The 19,999-nt window shown below is 38.0% G+C and overlaps 1 protein-coding gene across 4 annotated transcripts in view; it reads left to right on the top strand.

The window, feature by feature from the left end:
- CTDSPL2 (CTD small phosphatase like 2) overlaps window positions 1-19,999 on the top strand; it is a 52,372-nt gene that overhangs the window by 30,189 nt on the left and 2,184 nt on the right. For 3 of the 4 annotated variants that reach the window (XM_063314517.1, XM_063314518.1, XM_063314516.1), the window contains 10 exons: window positions 9,738-9,876; window positions 11,144-11,293; window positions 11,510-11,725; window positions 12,729-12,807; window positions 13,365-13,476; window positions 13,617-13,703; window positions 17,085-17,147; window positions 17,239-17,318; window positions 18,113-18,239; window positions 19,465-19,560. In XM_063314517.1, coding sequence (XP_063170587.1) covers window positions 9,738-9,876; window positions 11,144-11,293; window positions 11,510-11,725; window positions 12,729-12,807; window positions 13,365-13,476; window positions 13,617-13,703; window positions 17,085-17,147; window positions 17,239-17,318; window positions 18,113-18,239; window positions 19,465-19,560 — 1,149 coding nt within the window. The remainder of the gene's footprint in view (window positions 1-9,737; window positions 9,877-11,143; window positions 11,294-11,509; window positions 11,726-12,728; window positions 12,808-13,364; window positions 13,477-13,616; window positions 13,704-17,084; window positions 17,148-17,238; window positions 17,319-18,112; window positions 18,240-19,464; window positions 19,561-19,999) is intronic. The other variant, XM_063314519.1, reaches the window with a different exon arrangement.

Genomic DNA, 19,999 nt, shown 5'->3' with positions numbered 1-19,999 from the left:
ATCAATACCTGGGAAGATTAGAGTGATCATAAAGAGATCAGTCTGTAAGTTGAAAACAATGCAGTAGATATTGTAAGTCAACATGGAATTGTTTGGCTCTTTTAATCCAAAATTTATATCATATTTGGATCAGGTAATTTTCTTCATATATTGTGGAAATAACAGCAAGATCTTGATTTCAGGAAGCATTTGATAAAGTTCTCCATGTCATTCCAATTAGCAAATTAAATTGGGAGTGAATGGCATAACAATTTCATAGCTAGCTTGAAAGTTGTACTCATAAATAGCATGAGCCAGTTTTCAAGTGGGGTACTACAAGGTTCAGTTTTGTTTTTGTTGTTTATTCGTTCAGTCGCTTCCGACTCTTCGTGACTTTATGGACCAGCCCACGCCAGAGCTTCCTGTCGGTCGTCAACACCCCCAGCTCCCCCAGGGACGAGTCCGTCACCTCTAGAATATCATCCATCCACCTTGCCCTTGGTCAGCCCCTCTTCCTTTTGCCCTCCACTCTCCCTAGCATCAGCATCTTCTCCAGGGTGTCCTGTCTTCTCATTATGAGGCCAAAGTATTTCAGTTCTGCCTTTAATATCATTCCCTCAAGTGAGCAGTCTGGCTTTATTTCTTGGAGTATGGACTGGTTTGATCTTGCAGTCCAAGGGACTCTCAGAACTTTCCTCCAACACCACAGTTCCAAAGCATCTATTTTCCTTCTCTCAGCCTTCCTTATGGTCCAGCTCTCGCAGCCATATGTTACTACGGGGAACACCATTGCTTTAACTATGCGGATCTTTGTTGTCAGTGTGATGTCTCTGCTCTTAACTATTTTATTGAGGTTTGTCATTGCTCTTCTCCCAAGGATTAGGCGTCTTCTGATTTCCTGGCTGCAGTCAGCATCTGCAGTAATCTTCGCACCTAGAAATACAAAGTCTTTCACTGCCTCTGCGTTTTCTCCCTCTATTTGCCAGTTATCAATCAAGCTGGTTGCCATAATCTTGGTTTTTTTGAGGTTTAGCTGCAAGCCAGCTCTTGCACTTTCTTCTTTCACCTTCATCATAAGGCTCCTCAGTTCCTCTTCGCTTTCAGCCATCAAAGTTGTATCATCTGCATATCTGAGATTGTTAATGTTTCCTCCAGCGATTTTAATTCCAGCCTTGGATTCCTCAAGCCCAGCACGTTGCATGATGTCAGTTTTGTAGTCTTTAGTATTTCTGTTAATGGCTTGGCTGAAAAAGTGGAAGACATGCTTGTATAATTTGCAGATGAAACTGGCTCTGGGGTCGCTGGCTTAAAGCCAAAAGGAGGTCCAGCTGCTGATGTGGCTTCAGGCAGAAGGAAAGTTTGATGCTACTGGGACGTGTATGTGTGGAATGCCAAAACCATCAACCAAGGCAAACTTGATGTCAGAGTAGATATGTCAAGATTGAACATTGACATTCTGGTAACTGGTGAAGTGAAATGGACTTCACTGAGTCGTGTCACGTCAAAAAAATATCAGATCTTCTACTGGGACAAGAAAAAATCATAGAAGAAATGGAGTAGCCATCATTATTAACAAAATAGTAGCAGAATCAGTGCTGTTACAACCCTCCAAATGAGAATGATCTCAGTTCAAATTAAAGACAACCCAATTTATATTATGCTGATTCAAGTCTATGCTCCAACGACAGATGTAGAGAAGTGGAAGTGGGACAGTTCTAGGGTGACTTGCAACTCCTTGTTGACACAACACTAAACACATATTAATTATAGGAGGCTCAAATGCTAAAGTTGGAAGTAAACTAGCACCTGGAATAATGGGAACATTTGGCTTCTGTGAATGAAGTTAAGATGACAGATTAATAGACTTCTGTCAAGAAACTCAAATGTTTTATATCAAATATCTTCTTCCAGCAGTCTAAGAGAAGACTCTACAGAGACATACTGATGGACGTGTAGATATCAAGTTGGACTGTACCCTCTGCAAGCAAATTAAAATGGAGCTCTGTTCAAAGCAAAAGCAAAGCTAGGTGTTCACTTGTCATATGAAGGAGGGAGTGGACCTGCTTGTTCTCCGATGTCCTGGAGGACAGAACTGTTGGGTTGAAACTAAAGGAAAGTAGATTCACCGCTATCAACCAGTGGAACAGGTTGTCTCCTTCACTGGAGTAAATGACCTCTAAGGCTCCTCCTAACTATATAATTCTTCAGTCACAAAAAACGGAAGAAGGCAAAAAGAGTGTTTCTGAGATTGTGAAAATAGGTGAAGGAAGATAGGAAGCAAAAGGCAGCAGAACCTGAGGAATACCTGCTTAACTAAACACTGTGTTTTGGAGAAGAGCAAAAAAGAGGCAAGGATTCCTATACATTTCGCCTTCAAGTTAAGGGACAAATTGTGGTTGCTAAACAAGGAGAAGGTGTATTGACACATCTTTTGATTAGTAGAGAATATTGCTTTTTCCAAAAGAGATAAATCACACATTTCTGACAGCTGTTCTTTGCCATCTAGAATAATATAACTTTTCCAATTTCTTAATATAATTCTTTTTGCCGCCCCCCCCATGCTTGATGCAACTACAATTCCTGATAAACAGTCAAATTCCAAAGCTTTCGTATATAATTCAACGTTACATTAACATCTTTAACATTTGAAGATTTTCCAATAAATCTATTAATATACATTAATACACTATTTCCAAAAGATGCTAAATGATCACATACCCATATGATATGGGTCAGTGAACCCACAAATTTTTTTTACATCTCCAGCATAGGAAATCTTCAAATGCATTTTTGGGGAGTCCAGTACGCTCTAAATTTTTTGATGAATCAACATTGATTTCAAATCTGTAGATACCATTTTAACATTTTTAAGGAGATGAAGCTGTTGATGTGGCTTTACTGGAAACTGCAGTTCTTTAGGCCATGTTTGAAATATCCCAGAAATGTCCACTCTAAAAATATTCTTTTTGATAGAGATGTGTTACAGGTTTCATTTCTGTCATGGATTCCATCAAGTAAGAGAGCAACCCAGGTGCCTTCGAGGCAGCCAAAGCATCTGGTCCATATTGATCCGTTAGAACATGCTTAAGCTGAAGATACCTCCACTGTTGCAAACTGGGCAGACCAAATTCAATTTGAAGTTTGGAAAAATTCTTAAAATAGTCATTATATAGTACTTGATTTAAATTCATATCCCTGCTTCTGGCCAAGCTTTCCAATAAAATGATGTATCACCAATTTTCAAAGTAGACTTTTTCCAAAGAGTTAGATATTAATGATTTTTGTTACCAAAATTCAATTTACATCCCAATTTGCCCAAAGATTTCTTACCACTTGTACTCCTGCAAATAAAACACCTTTTCTGCTATATGTTGTTGTAGCCACTTGCCATGATTGCCCAGGAAATAGGTAATAACTTTCCAACTTAACCCATAAAGGATAATATTCCATTATATTTTCATTCCATCAAGAGATGGCTGTTAAAATGTTGGCCCAGTGGTATTTTGCAAGTCAGATAGATTAAAACCATCTTCATCAAATGTTAATCTCAGTTTAGCTAAGGAAAACCTTGGTGCTCCACAATCCCAAATAAATTTCCTAAACAACTTGTCAATCAAAAGGAAATACTAATTTTGTATTAACATAGGAATACCCCTAAGAACAGAAATAAAACGAAGGACAATATTCATTTTAATAACATTAACTATGCCCCACAAGCTTAAAGGAATTTTAAGCTAATATCTAGTTCAACCCTTTCTAAAAATTTCAGCATATTTATTTCCACATATTTAGAAATATTTTTGGGTATATAAAGCTCCAAATATTTGATATAATCAGTAGAAATCACAAAACCCATCTCTTTACATAACTGTTGATATATTAGAGCCCAGGGGAAGTAAACAAGAGTTATCCCAATTTTTCTTATAACCAGAATACTTTCCAAAATACTGTACAACCTGTATAATGTTAGGCAAAGAAACAGAATACCGATCCAAAATTGCCATAATATTATCAGCATACAGAAAAAAAAATTATACTCACACCCTGCCAATATAATACCTTAACATTATTATAATAACTAAAGATTGCCTTACCATGGTGGCTAAAGGTTCAAGGATCAAATTAAATAGCAAGGGAGAAAGTGGGCAGCCCTGCCATGTATCACACTGTAACTGGAAAGAATCTGAAATCGTTTGATTTGTTATAACTCTGGCATATAGTTGCAGATAATAAACCTCAATCCACTGGATAAAATCCTGTGGAAAGCCGTATCTAATCATCACTTGCTTTAAGAATTTAATCCAAACCAAATCAAAGGCTTTTTCTGCCTTTAAAGATACTAATACTGCAGAGTCTATTCTGTCCTTGCCTATCTCCATTATATCAATTAGTAATCATAAATTATCAGATGCCTGACTATTTTTGATAAACCCAGTTTGGAAGGGATGAATTATATCTGGTAAGACCTTCTGCATGCATCTAGTCAGTATGGTAGGTAAAATCTTGGTATCCACATTAATTAATGAAATAAGTCTATAATTGGCACAAAATTTAGGATCCTTACCTGGTTGTAAACTCTTATATATAGAATGATGGCAGTTTACCATCCTTAAAAGTTTCATTATGTATCTCCAAAGTATAGGAGCCAGCAGACCTGGGAATGCCTTATACTGTTCCTCTGAAAATCCATCTGGGCCAGGAGCTTTTCCAATTTACAATGATTGAATAGAATCTAATAGTTCCTGAAATAAAAGAGATGCTTTCAGCATGTCAGTATTATTTATTTATTTATATTTCAAATTTCTATCACCGCCCACCTCTCCCGAAAAGGGGACTCTAACGATAACAGTTGAATGTCCTCCTGACTCAGCAATTGATCAATCTCATGATGGTCCCTCTTCTCATCCAAACTATAAATAGACTTATAAAAAAATAAAAACTGATTATTAATAGCAGCAGAGTCAAAAACAGTCTGGCCATTCTCGGTACTATTTCAGAAATTAATCTCTGCTGATTTTGTTGCTTCAAACAGTGCGCCAGCAATTTACAAGGTCTTTCACCAGACTTCCAATACTTTAATTTTAATCTGCTCAAAGAAAATTCTACCTTCTCAGCATAGAAATCCCTAATTTGGCTAATACAAATGCTTTGTAAGCCTGCTCTATGGGTTCTTTATGCAAAAGATCTGCCTGTTAAAAATCTAAGCGTCTAAAAAATCTGACAGTCTCTTTGACCAGAATTTCTATGACCAGAATTTCTAACTATTGATGCATAAGACTTTTTCTTGCATACAAGCCTTATAAGAATCCCATACATTTTGACTTTGGTTTTGGGAAGCCGGCAGGAAGTTGCCTCACCTAACGACCATGGGATTCAGTTAACAACAGCAACCGGGACTGCAGGGATTGCCATTGCTAAGCGATCCAGTCGTGCTTTAAAACCCTAAAGTTGTGCATTGCTTAGTGACAGGAATTCCAGTCCCAATTGTTGTAAGTTGAGGACTACGTGATACAATTAATTAAAATTGTGAAGTTAGTTGTGTAACAATGTAAAAATCCCTCCTCTTATAATAAGGAAGTATTAAAACATAGGGTGGCTTAAGCTTTTTAAACTGAAGGGTTAAAGTAATAGCATGATTTGATATAACAATAGGATGAATAGAGGAGTCTAAGACACATTCCATTAAAGGAGGTGAAATTAAAAAAATCTAAAGCAGATTCTATGAGCATAAGTAATGGAGTGAAGTGAATGCCATACATCTTTCAATTGAAACTTAAAAGCTTAAAGGCTGGAATACTTTCCACTTTTGATTGTAACTATAGTTTTTTGGAGGGGTACATTACTACATCCATCAAAAAATTTAGATCACTCCCTAGAATCAGATAGTCAAATACTATAACAGTATTCTTGCTGTGCACTTAAGAAATAGTTCTGGATATTTTTTTAGGCCCATAAAATTTAACGAGTTATATCAAATTCAAGCTATATCCTCAATTTAATAATAATAAAAACGTCCATGAGAATCAATGTATGTTACTACATTAATCTCTTTCCCAATGAATAACGTAATTCCAACTGCGTTAGAACTTTTTCCACTAATATAAGAGAAATTTGACCATCCAATTTCAGAAAAAAAGCTATTTCATCCTCTCTAGAATGAGATTCTTGTAGAAATATAGTAACAGCTTTATATCCATTTATGACTTTAAATATCTTTCTACATTTAATAATATTTTGCATCCCTTTCACATTCCAATTCAGTACAGGTAGTCCTCGCTTAGCAACCATTCGCTTAGTGATGGTTCGCATTTATGACAGTGCTAAAAACCAACTTGTGACTGGTCCTCACACTTATGACCGCCACAGCATCTCCGCAGTCATGTGATCACGATTTTGGTGCTTGGCAGCCGGTTCGCATTTATGACCATTGCAGCGTCCTGTGGTCACATGATTGCCATTTTTGTCCTTCCCAGGCGGCTTCTGGCAAGCAAAATCAATGGGAACTGCATGATTTGCTTAATGACCACGTGGTTCACTTAACACCCATGGTGATTCACTTAATGATCGCTGAAAAAATGTAAAATCATGTCAGATTCACTTAATGACCACCACTTTGCAACCGAAATTCCAGTCCCAATTGTCATTAAGCGAGGACTACCTGTATCCTCAACCTAAGCATCTAAAAGGCATCTATTATAATATACGTATTTACAGAACGTATAACAAACAAGCCACATTTAAAACCACTGAATATTAAATGTACCAATGTATGTATAGATAATATACTGTATAACTACCAAAAAGTATTAAGAAATTAACACTAAAAAAACTACTTCTAAAGTACAAGACACAACAATAAACAAAAAATTGTGACTTCCGTAGAGAACTAATCACCCCCTCACCCCCCCTCCTCCTCTTCTCCCCCAATTATTTAAGAAACCAGAAAGAAAATTCAAGTTAACATTGGAGCTTTGTAACTAGATTCAGCAGAGGGCAGTGCTGGCAAGATAAAGACAAAGGAAAAACTTTTCCCACAACAGCATGGTCCTTCCAAAGTGGCAACAACCAGTCACTGCGCAGTCAGAACAGCCAGTGCAGCGTGAGGATCTGTGAAGCCCTTGATCTGCTCAGAGATTGGCAGGCAAAAAATAGGGAACAAGAAAAAATATTTAATAGATTTTTCTTTAGCCAAGGCCTAAGCTAGGGAGAATTTTTTCTTTTAAGAGATCACAAGAGACAATTTTTTTAAAAAATTGAGAAATCAAGGGGAATTATTACGTAGAGCCATTTCCTCTGCCTATTGAAAATTTATATGATGACCAGGAAGCAACAGAAAGGTATATGGAACAACTCAGTTCAGGTTGAGAATGGGAAAGGAGTGGGCTGAAATTGTGTATTTTCCCCTTGTTTATTTAACTTATATGGAGAATATGCTGAACTAGAGGAAATGGAAATTTGAATTAAAGTTGCTAGGAGAAGCATCCATGACCTCAGCTACACTGGTGATGCCACTTTGATAACTGGAAGGAAGGAAGGAAGGAAGGTGTTTTTTGTCTTATTGAAGATGAAAAGGAGTGCAAGTGCTGATCATCTGCTCAACGTGAAAACCCTAAGATTATGTCAGAAGGCAATGCAAATGACACAAGCAGGAGCTTCAGTTTCTATTTCATTGCGCCCTTTAGCCAACAAAACCTTGCAAGAACCTAAAGAAACAGTTACTGATAGACAGTCATGGTGAAATGATGTCCATCGGATAATGATAAGTCTTAAGTGACAGAGTCTTAAATGAGCTTGGAATAATTGAAAGATTTGGCGTTGTTAATTCATGTTGCAGTAAATTGAAAGCTATAATTGTATGCATGGCCAGTTAACATGTTGAGATCATACTTGATAGTATTGCTTCAGATTGGTAGAGTTAAGACAAAATCGTAAATTACCTTCTAACTAGTTTAGCATTTCCATACCTCAAATTGTACTTAATTTAATCATATTTTTGTTTCTGCTATTCCTGTTTGTTTGTACTTTCCTAGAGATGAATTTTGATATGTTAGTTTCTGGCAGGAATACTGCTGATAGGTGAAGTAAAACCACTACCACACTCTTGCAGCCAATAGCCTTATCTTGCATGCCTGTAACATGGGGTAGAAAAGTGGATCTCCGTGTCCTCTTACCCTGATCAGAATGGAAGATTACTGGGATATTTTCATTGCTTAGATTGCTGGTGGTAGAACAGTCTTCACTGAGATGCATTACGGTAATTCCTCTGTATCAGTTCCTGATCCAACCCCGTGATGTGGGAAAGCAGCAGGGCATTGTGTCAACTTCTGTTTTAGGAGGGTAATATTTTTCCTGGGGATTTAAATCTGTTTGGGGCTTGGAGGCAATATTTTTGTTTATTACATCAGGTTTTAGTGGATTCTCAAATACTGATAAAATAGATGACTGCTTTCCCAGCATCTTTGATGTTGCCCAATTGAAAGTACTCCAAAACAACTTCATAGGAAAATTTTGGGAGTCCCCCAGGGCACCCCTGCTGCTTCTCTAAGGATGGAGATGGGGTCGCCTTCCATTGCAATTAGAATACATCTTGCATTGTTGGGGCACTCTAAGAAACTAGAAGCCTTCAAGGATCCCGTTTTGCTGAAGTTGGTTTTTTTCATTACACAGCTAGGAACCAGTGGACCAAACTTTTGTTGCCTATCCTACAAATGTATTCCCTATTCTCTCTGGGGAAATTTGGCTCTTGGAACAGAGAAAATATCAGATAGGTTTTTTGAAAGAGGTGCCAGTAAAGACGCTACTGCTGTACAGTGATCCAAATTTCCATCTTAGTTTCATCATTATAAAAAACTAACCCTCTTCCGATATCTGGTTAACATGTGCCCCACTGAGAGAGGCCTTTACATCCTTTCACTTGCAGACCATGCTTTTGGCATATGTTGAAGGGAGATTTTGTAAGCACCCTGTTATACAGCGTCTCTGTCCTTGTAGTGCTGGTCAAGTGGAGGACATTATTTCCTATGTTCTCCACTGCTCCGTTTACAAAAAGATCAGTATCAAACTGTTCACGGTAGGTGAATTTAAGGACTCAGACTCCGAACAATGTAATTATCTTCTTGCAGCTGTGTTTCCCCCTGTTGGTGGTCAGATTGCTACTTTGGCTTTGTCATTTAAACTCAGAAATTTGTTCTGTTTTATTTCATTGTATTTTCTGCCATGCTGTTTTGTTATGACCTGTGGTTAAACAATAGACTTATTTACTTATTTACAGTGTCTTTGATATTGGAAAAGCAGTGCAACATCCAGGGTGTAATTAAGGATCAACAATGTATGTCTGCTTTCCATCTGTGAACTGTCTCTGTACTTGCGGAATAGAAAAAGTGTAGTTGACATTTAAAAATCTATCTAAAAATTGGGCAGCAATTTTTTTTCTGTATGGAACAAAAGGTTTCTTTTTTCTTTCTGTTTCTTTTTATGGGTTTGGGGGTTTTCTCTTCATTTTGGCATATTAAAGCAGTGAAAAAATTGAAACAAATAATATGGTCTAAATATTTAAGAATTTAAATAAATGAATTCTTAGTCTGTTTTCCCTAACTTTTATGACATATTTTCTGCCAAAAGTCCTACAAAGTGAAAAGTGTGGAAAAAAAGTAGATGTTGAAAAATTCACTTTCCATGAAGCAGTAAAACTTGTCACAAAAAGCTTACTAGTAAAGTTTAAGGTATAATTTGGTGGTTTTGTTTGTTTATTTTTTAAGGATGAGCGAGAACATCCTGCAAAAAGAAGTAGAATTGAACGTGACATGGATGACAACTTAATTACATCCACTCCTCGAACAGGAGAAAAGCCTAATAAACAGCTTTCTCGAGTTAGGCGGAAAAGTCAAGCGAATGGAGGTTTGTAAATATATTCCAGTCCATTAACTGAAAGGAGGCCTTTGGCCCTTCTGCAATTAAGACTTCTTTCAGAGAAGAAGAGAACGACTTCAGGACTGTGCTGACCGTGTCAGGAGTGTACTTTGGCCTGAGTTTTACCCTGAAAGTAGTTTCTTTATTGTGCAAAATGATTTTTTTCTTAAACATCTGAGATAAACCATGATGCCAAGTTTGTGGACTGGAAACCAAGGCTAAGAAAGTCTACAGAGAAAGATTGATCAATTTTTTTAAACTTCTTGTGTTGGATTCATTTCAGGATTACTTATTCTAAAGTAAATTGTGCCAAGGAATCATAGGTGGCAAATACAACTGAATACTCATGATTTGTGTTTTTTTAATCTGTTCAATCATACCTGATTCTCGGAGATGCCTGGACAACTCCCTGCAGTTTTCTTCGCAAGGTTTTTCAGAAGTGGTTTGCCATTGCCTCCTTCCTAGGGCTAAGAGAGAGTGACTGACCCACGGTCACCCAGCTGGCTTTGTGCCTGAGGCGGGACAAGAGCTCACGGTCTCCACTTTTAGCTTGGTGCCTTAACCACTACACCAAATAGTGGCTCTCGAATATTCATGCATGACCACATTGTTTTATTTACACAATTAATAGGATAATGTTCTCTTTCATGAAAATGGCTCTCGAATATTCATGCATGACCACATTGTTTTATTTACACAATTAATAGGATAACGTTCTCTTTCATGAAAATGGGCTGCACTGTATGTTAGGGAACGCTGTGCTTTTTTTCTTTATTAACCATATAAGCAGTTATAATACCTGCAATTTATAATTACCCATTAACAACAGTTATCGTAAGCCAGTATAATAAGCAGTATGGGTATAACAGCAGATTCATTGCTTTATCTGTATTAATATCTGTATTAACAAATCATATCATCTGAATTAACAATTGACAGTATAAATACTTCTGCTGCAGTTTTTAGCTCACTTACAATATTTTGGGTCTTTCTTAAAGATCTCTGTTATGGCAGAGTCAGTGGGAGTTTCTCAGACTTAGAGCTAGCCAATTTTGAAGCTTCATTGCCTTGGAAACCACGAGCCATAGCATCAGCCTTGTGGAGATGCCAGTTAGGGCACGGCTTTTCTGCTACTTGCTGTGGTACATGCGTGCTCGTCTGGGAGTCTGATGCTTAATTGAAACTTTGTCACTCCATCCTATATTGGAAAAATCACATTAGTAACTTAGTGCACTTTTTTGTATGTCTGTTCTAGAAGCTGGAAATTATGAAATGGCAAACCAGCATGTTAGGCAAAATGGAAAATTGGATGATAATCCCACCAGCGGCAGCCCCCCGAGGACTACATTATTGGGAACCATATTTTCTCCTGTCTTCAATTTTTTCTCACCAGCAAATAAAAATGGCAAGTACTACAGAAAACTGCATTTAGCTGTTACGTACATCTAAAAAATACAAAATTGTTGTTATGGAATAGCCATTTTCTATTTGGGCATTAAGGAAAAAATAGGAACATACTCTGTTAGGTTTCCTTTTAGACCTTAAATCTAAACACAGAAGAGTACTTGTAAATGTTCAGTAAAGTTAAGAGCACTAGTGTTAAGTAAAAGCATTATTTCAGGAACAGCAGGCTCAGATTCTCCAGGCCAGGCTGTTGAAGCTGAAGAAATAGTGAAGCAGCTCGATATGGAGCAGGTAGACGAGATTATTACCAGCACCGCCGTCGCAGCCAATGGAACGCCCTACTCCAGCCAGGCAGCCCAGGTCCGAACAACCATCAACAGCGTCTTGGAAGAAGTAGGTGATGTGGCTGATTGTGATCTGCCTCCACTGACTGGTAAGGAGAAGAGCCTTTGGTGGGTTTTGAGCCGCTGCTGGCGCTAACATCCTGCTTCTCCCACAGCACAGGGACAAAGGCTGCTTCAGTTTTTATTGCTTTCCCCCTGATCTGTATGTGGGGTGTCCAGAGAGTCACGAGACGCTGCAGCTCCAAACTGTTGGGAGCAAAGAAAACGTTTATTTGGGCAAACGTGTTTCTCCTAATGAACCTCTTCAATATTTTATCTTGTAAATGGCCTGGAGTCCTTAGGGATTCAACAGTCTATCAATTTGATTAATAAATGATAAATTCTTAATAGGAAGCCCTAGTCATTTATACCTACTCACTTTATTTGAGTGTGAATACATTCCAACAAACAATTGCCTTGTGTATTTATGTTTCATCTACACACGCATGTGCATGCACACACACACACACACACACACACACCCCGCCCCAAAGCCAAGGGCAGTATCACTCTGGCTAATAAGAATTTAACTTGATAACACTGTTTTCTGGGCATCATTTAGATCTGTATTCATTTTCTTAACATAATGTTTATACCCCCACAATCAGATGACTATCAAAACACAATTCCACAATACAATAGGACATCAGTGTGAAAGAAAACAAACAGTAACCGCCATCCTTATTAGGCACTTAAAGTTAAAAGTTTGGTTTAAAAAAATTCCTATTTGGCTCTGCACATAATTCGTATCATGTCAGTAACTTTCATCTATCCCAACATGCCTATGAAGTTATACCTGGCCCTTACCTGCAAATATTCCTAATCATTTAGAGCTTGATATATGTGGGGACCTATTTTAAGAGTCAATTATAAGCTTGAAGTGTATTGATAAAAGTTCTTAATAACACAGAACAGTGGAAGACAAGACCTTCCAGACCAAATAGATGTAAATAAATATTGAAATGTTTTAGCAACTAAATGATCAAGTTACTGCTAAGAGAAAAATTCCCGTTTCTTCCTATAAACTAATGAGGAACTTTTGTGTTTTGTTAGCACCAGTGTCTCCAGACAGTGGTTATTCATCAGCTCATGCAGAAGCCACCTATGAAGAAGACTGGGAGGTCTTTGATCCGTACGTGTTCATGCTCAGCCATTACATTAGTGTGTGTGTTCGTGTGTGTGTGCATGCGTGTAAATAAATAAAAACACAGATTCTGTTCCTGTTAAATATTTAGATCCAGTGTTAAAAATTAGGTTTTATGGTAGTTTTACACACCAGTATGTTTTTTCTTCTTTTGATTTGAAAACTTACACTAGTGTTAATAAAGATTGATGTTAGAATTGTTTACTTTACTTTCTCTGATAATGAACTTGGCTGGTGCATGCTGGCAAGACAGTAGCCAAAATTGGCCCTCTGTAAAACCAAAGGGAGAAGCAGTGCGCTTGAAGAGCCCTAAATCTGGAAAAAATGCCAAATATTTATAAGGGAAGAACCACAGAAAAATGAGCATTGGGCTAGGTAGAATAGGAAACTTCTAAGGTTTCAGAAGATACTTCCCAAGCTAATTGTATATACTGTAATTAGTATGCCTGGGGGGTAGCTTAAGACATATAAGCCTTTATCATAGTTTAAGAGTAAACTATTCGCTGTCTGATAAACAATCAAACCATGTTGTGACTGGTCTTTAGGTACTACTTCATCAAACATGTTCCACCACTAACAGAAGAACAACTTAACCGGAAGCCTGCTCTTCCATTGAAAACGAGAAGTACACCAGAGTTCTCTTTAGTTCTAGACTTGGTAAGAAAAGCATATTTGGTTGCTTTACTTTTGATGGAAATATATTCTGTCTCTGGCAAACTGTAAATTGTAGGGCTATTTCAGGAAGCACATTTTTCTATTCCTCTGCTAAATTGACTAATTTTTTAAATTATTTATAGGATGAAACACTAGTCCACTGTAGTCTAAATGAACTGGAAGATGCTGCACTCACATTTCCAGTCCTTTTCCAAGATGTCATTTACCAGGTAATCAAAACCATGTTAAGGTGAAATACAGACTTGCTCCTATGAAATTAATGGGCAAACGTTATGTATTTGGTATCTTTTTGCTCTCCTAAAATGTTGGTAATTTAGCGGCATTGGTTATATTCTATGATATTTTGTTAAGCAAGTCATCAGATCTTAGAGGAGTTGTGGCATATGGCTTACTACTTTGACAATTTCAGTATAATTCCATTGTAAAAATCTCAACCATTAGGAAGCTAGAAGTATTCCTCTGAGCAGCTTTCCTCCTTGCCAGGAGATGGAGAAAAAACCTTCTAAGCGTATATGGTTATCGTTTTATAAAACAAGAGCCTGCTACAGACATATGTTTCCTTCCTTGCATGAGAAAACCAAATCGTGCTGGCTAAACACTCCATTCTTAAGGGGAAGGTCAGCATTGGGAATAACTTGCTTTTAGAAGCAGATCCGTTCCTTCATTCCTAGTTAGGTGCTGCTTTGTGGCAAGAGTTGCTTTGTTGATGAAGACTGCCAGGTTGTTAGCTGTTGGTTGTGCTTCACAACATATTCTTAGTTTTCATCTACTGTGCATTCAACAATTCTGCCAGCGAAGAACAGGGGAAGGAGGAGGAGAAGGAGGTGTGTTCCAGCAACTGCCAAAGATGCTGCACTGACCCCGGCTGTTGTTCTCAGGTCCCTATTGTGTGATGTACCTGGGAGTAGCAACAGCTTCCCTCCATGTAGTTCGCACGATATTGGACCCCTCTGTAGTATCTTTGGAGAATGACATCAGACATCTTAAACGGACACTTGTCCAGGTATTTTACCCTAATTTTAAAACTTGTCTTTTGTCTTTTGTTTTATTTACAATCCTTCAACATCCTGAAACCATAAAACGAAATCTTCCAAAATACATACGAACTTGGGTTTCTTATCTTCTGTCATCTGTTGATGGCAGTAGTCAGAATCCTCTTCATTTACATGCACTTAGAGGATATAGCTAACCATTCTGGATAGTAACAGGAAGAGCTGAGATTGGATTATGCCTTTTTTCCTGTTGTAGCTAGAATGCTTTTTGGATCTCTTGCCTTTGGTATATATTACTCAGAATAACCATCTCTGTTTTCTGGGGGTTAATTACAAAAAATTATATATTTTGAAATAATAAAAAATGTAAAGTTTGCATTTGACAGACCCTAAATCTTGCTGGAAGTATATCTTTGATTCCTCGACACCTTTTTTTTTTCTTAGTAAGTGCAGACCTAGCACCATAAAACCTTACTTGGAAATTCAAGGACATTTTTCTGGGAGTGCGCCCTCCAAACCCCCCCCCCCCCCCCGTTTCCATCCGGGGCATCTTAATCACTTCTCCAGAGTAAGCATTTCTTAGGAACTGCAAATTGTGAACATACCAGAATCAGTCCTCATATGTAATCATTGTGGATCTCAAGACAAACGCTCCTATTTGGCGTAGTTTTCTGTAAAGCAGTTTCCGAGTCCATGTGCTTAGGACATGATTGTTATCATCTTAGGCCATAGTGAAAACGGAGGATACCTCTCTGTATCTGGCTGAGTTGGGGAGGGGGATTACATCAGTTTTGATAAAGGCCCAGCTCAGTTTCAGATCTTCAGTGCACACATCTTGTGTTTCCAGCCATATCCTTTTAACTTGTTTTATCTTAGTATCTTGTCATTCTTGTTAATTCTTGAAACATCAGCTTCAGCATTTTTTAAACAATCTGAAAAATGGTCACATGCAGGAGGAAGAAATGTCAGGGTTTTTAAATAAATCCCCACGAGCCCTGTAGCGAATGCATTTATTTCAGCGGGAGTCTTGTGTGCTTGAGCTACTTCATTAGCTGCATCTTGCCTTTAGAATTTAATTAATATAAATAATAGCAGCAGTGATCAGACATAGTGCTGAAGCACTCCATGACAGCCTTTGTAGCCTGAAAGGAAGGCGCCATTGAGGAATGAACTCCGGTAAGTCTCAGGGGAGGGGTATGGGCAAGGTCTTTCTCTTCACCTGGTCTTCTGCACTCCCCAGGCAGCACGGGACATGCGTGCCGAAACCACAGAGCGGTGACTTAAAATCCTTGGTCATGAACCTCTCCCCTTTGTTGCTCCCCAGTTCACCTTTTAGAGCGATTGTGAAGGCAAAGGAGAAGTGCAGCTTGGTAACTGAGATGTGTGCAGCTCAATATGAAGGACTGGGACCCTCACATCTTTTTTATTATTCTGAGAGTAGAAGCTGCAGTGTACTTAAGACTGATACCTGTTAGTTATTTACTTTTTCTTAAACTTCTATCATTTGCTTCACTTAAGTCTAAATGTCATAGGGATTTTCAGTGTACAATTAATTGTGATAATTACAATAAAAAACCATTGTAGTTCACATGCCTATATGAATGAACATGGACAAGAAATTTGCTTTTCATAGTTTATAGTTAAATAATGTCTCTTATTCCTTGGACTCAGTTGGGTTAAACTAATAATACAATTGGCAGAGGTCTTGGTAAAGAGATACTGATTCGTTAGATTTTTCTCCATTGGCGACACTTTGAAGGGCAGCAGGTATTTCAAAGTACTTTAGCCAGTGTCTGCTCAGCATCTCACCAAACAGAATTGGTTTTTTGTGCTTTCTTAAACATGGCCTTCAGTAGGGTTTTGTGAAGGGGAGAGAGTCTTGAAGTCTCCACAGCCACTCACTTTACTTATTTATTTATTTGGGTGGGTGGGTGGGTGTGCACGTGCAAATATAACCAGAGAACCTTGTTACATCATCATCATCAAATGTCAAAGAATAATATTTCTCTTAAACCATATCTTTGCTGGTGACTTTCTGATAGAAGATATAGATAAGAATAGATGTTGACTAGATAAACTAATTCAGTTGGTTAGAGTTTTGAGCGTTGTACCTGAAGAACAAAATTCTGTTCAGTGGCATAAAAAGAGCTTTTCTTGGGAATTCTGCCTTGCTTGGATATAAAAACATTGCTTCTGATAAAACTGAGTTATCAGATATGTCGTTGTGGCTGAACTAACCAGTCTGATGAAAGGTCTGGCTGAAAAAGGATCTTAAATCTCAAAAGCATTTGCAAAAGATTATCTGTGTTGTGTTTCTGATGAAAACATAAGAAACAATGTTCAAAGCAAAAAGGCTGCCTGTAATTGCTATTATAATAACAGCACTAAGCCAAGTTCTTGCTGGGGTGTGTGTGTTGCCTTTATAATTATACAAATATATTAATTACTATTACTTGTTCATAGATTATTAAAATTATAACTAATAGTGATAATATATTAAACAGTGTGCCTTACTCAATAGTTTCTGAAGTCTCTGCCATTTGAAATAAAACTTCCTCTGTGTTCTGTAATTAAATTACTATTTTGTTTTCTTTTTAGGTTTATGTTCGATTAAGACCATTTTTCAGAGAATTCTTAGAATGTATGTCCCAAATTTATGAGGTAATAGAACTTGCTTAAAATTTTTGTGTGTTTAGTTCTTTATTTTCTTGGTGGTACGGATGGCAATTGCCTCTCCTTTTCTGTTTTTTAGATCATTCTTTTTACTGCTTCTAAAAAGGTTTATGCAGACAAATTGCTGAACATACTAGACCCTAAAAAGCAGCTGGTCAGGTAAGCTTGAATAGAAAGCTGCCGCGTGTTGTTTTCATTTTAAGCAGAATAACAAAATAGGTATATTTAATACTATTTTAGCATCACAGTAATGTATAACATGCAGTGGAGATAAAAAGCTGTTAACGGGCCTGCTGCTAACCTTCCCTCGAGTCCTTAAAGAGACTCAGCCTGAGATCATGGTCTTTCAGCAGTATCTACAGGTGACCATTGTGACAAACCCTGCAAGGTAGCTTTAGCCCGTGAGAAGAACACTCCTCCTCTTGACCTCTGCCTCTCCTCCAGACTAGAAACTGCTTTGAGGAGGCTGGCCAGACGCCCCTGCTCACAGCTGACACGGTGTTTCGTGTTATGCAATCCTGGGAAAAGGCTTGGTGGCTTTAAGGTGCTGCTGCACGTCCTGAGACTGCCCAGGCCTCGGGTCTTGTCTGGGCTAGGCCCATTCCATGGGCAGACTGCGGTTAGTTCTGACCGACGTGCCCTCTGCTTTGGGTTCCCCACAAACTCTCAGCTACTGTTCAGCGTAATATCGAGTGTAGTTGGAAGAGAAAAACAGCACATGGCGGACAGGATGGGTTTGCCCAGGCCCCTAAGCTAGGAGTCTGTTGCATTGCCACGGGTAGCTAGCTGAAACCTTTAATTGGGAAAGAGTTGAACTTGCCTCTCTTAAACTCATTTTTATAATAAAGCTTTGTTACTGAGAAGATGGTTCTTACAACTTTGTACTTCAGAATAGATGGTTTTTCTTTATCTACCCTTGTCTGTATGCAACCTGAATGTGTTCTTAACTACAGGCACCGACTTTTCCGTGAGCATTGTGTTTGTGTGCAAGGGAACTACATAAAAGATTTAAATATCCTTGGTAGAGATCTCTCAAAAACGATAATCATCGACAATTCACCACAAGCCTTTGCCTACCAGGTGAGTTTATTTCCTATAGGTCACTTTTCAAATTTCATTAGAATACAAAATAAAGTCTCCTTCAAATCAGTCACCACACCTGTTGACTTTGGAGGCATTTTTAAAGTGTTTTCTTGGCATCAGCATGGAAGGGATGGATTGGCCATCTTCCATGGTGGTTTTTGGACCCCCCAGTTCGATGAGGCTTCACTTCACTGAGTCCACCATGTGCTCTCAATACCCAGAAAACAGCAGAGCTATAGTGAACCCCACATAAGGCTGAAAAAGTTTGCTGCCTAGCTCAAGCTGGCCATAAAGAGGAATAGGCCAAAATATCTCAAGCCGATCTGTGGGATTGGTCGAGAGGTACAGAAAATGTTTGGTTGAGGTCACTGCAGTTAAGCTAAAGTTTTGCAGACTTTTTCCAAAACAGTCAGTCAGTGTTGGCTCAGTGTGCTCAGTAAAAGCATGTCATGATGCAGTGGGTTTTTTTGTTGCTTACTTAACCAGACTATCAATTAATGCAACTCTGATGAAGTTTTGATCACATGGTAGTCCCAGCAGTGCACAATTATGGGTATTTCTAAAGGGTCCACAAATTTTCTTCCTGCCGCATCCGGGTTCATTTTTTTTTGTGCCATCTTGTTTCTTTGTTTTGTGTTTCTCATATTGTTATTTGTTTTTAAATGTTTTTAACAATTTCTAAATTGCCCAGAGTTGTTGGGAGTCGGGCAGCATATAAATTTAATTTATTAGTAATAGTAGTAGTATTTGCCTCGATAATCATAATTTCTGATTTATTATAATGCACATCATAAAAACATATAACAACTGTGCCTTGTGATGATTTGTCACCAGGGCATGAGATTGAATCAAACCTATGATAATAGTCCTTTTTTTTATATAGTTGTCTTCATCCTATATTAATTCTGCTTCCTTCATAGAACATTGGAATAGGGGACTCATTGAATATTCTTTTATTATCATTTGGCATAAATTGAACATGGATTATGTAAATTATGACTGCCATCTTTCGTGAGCAAAATGAACCTGTGCAGAGATGTTTTCACTTGTTCTCTCCCACCTTCCACCACCCACCCTGGCCCCCCCATATTCATATTTGGGGAGAGTTTTTAAAAAATTGGATTATTGGGGAACTGCTGAAAGGAGACCTTCTTACCTCTGTCCAGACACTCTAGCACTTTATTTTACCTCTTTTTTTTTATTATTATTATTACCGATTTAGCTTTCAAATGGAATTCCTATAGAAAGCTGGTTCATGGACAAAAATGACAATGAGCTCCTAAAGTTGATTCCTTTTCTGGAAAAACTCGTAGAATTGGTAAGTATTTTTAAAATTATTTTTTCTTCTTAAACTGTCATTGATTAAATTAGCACAATTCCGGATACTGTTTTTGACTTAGGAAAGCCCCTTTAGATGTCTTTGCATCGCTCTCTCCCTTTGGAAGTGCTCTCTCCCTTCTGTATCCTCACAATTTCCCTGATCTGTTCAAAAATACATATGAATAAAGGATCTTAAAAAGCTGTTCTGAGTGGCTAGCCTCTTAAAGATGAGTGCTCTGCCAAAGGTCAAGCAAGATGATGTTTCATAGAGCTTTTAGAGCAAAGGCGCAGCTCTTGTCCATACTCATTTGTGAGTAAATTCTATTTTTTTAGAATCCATGTTTTGATCAGAATGTAAGTCTGTGGAACAGAGCTGAATGTTAACCTAATGCCACCCTCACAGAGGGGTCTACATAGAAAAACATTCGGTGCATGCA

This window comes from Candoia aspera, chromosome 13 (genome assembly GCF_035149785.1).
Source record: "Candoia aspera isolate rCanAsp1 chromosome 13, rCanAsp1.hap2, whole genome shotgun sequence".
Classification (NCBI taxonomy): domain Eukaryota; kingdom Metazoa; phylum Chordata; class Lepidosauria; order Squamata; family Boidae; genus Candoia; species Candoia aspera.
This window is presented reverse-complemented; position numbering and strand designations above follow the sequence as displayed.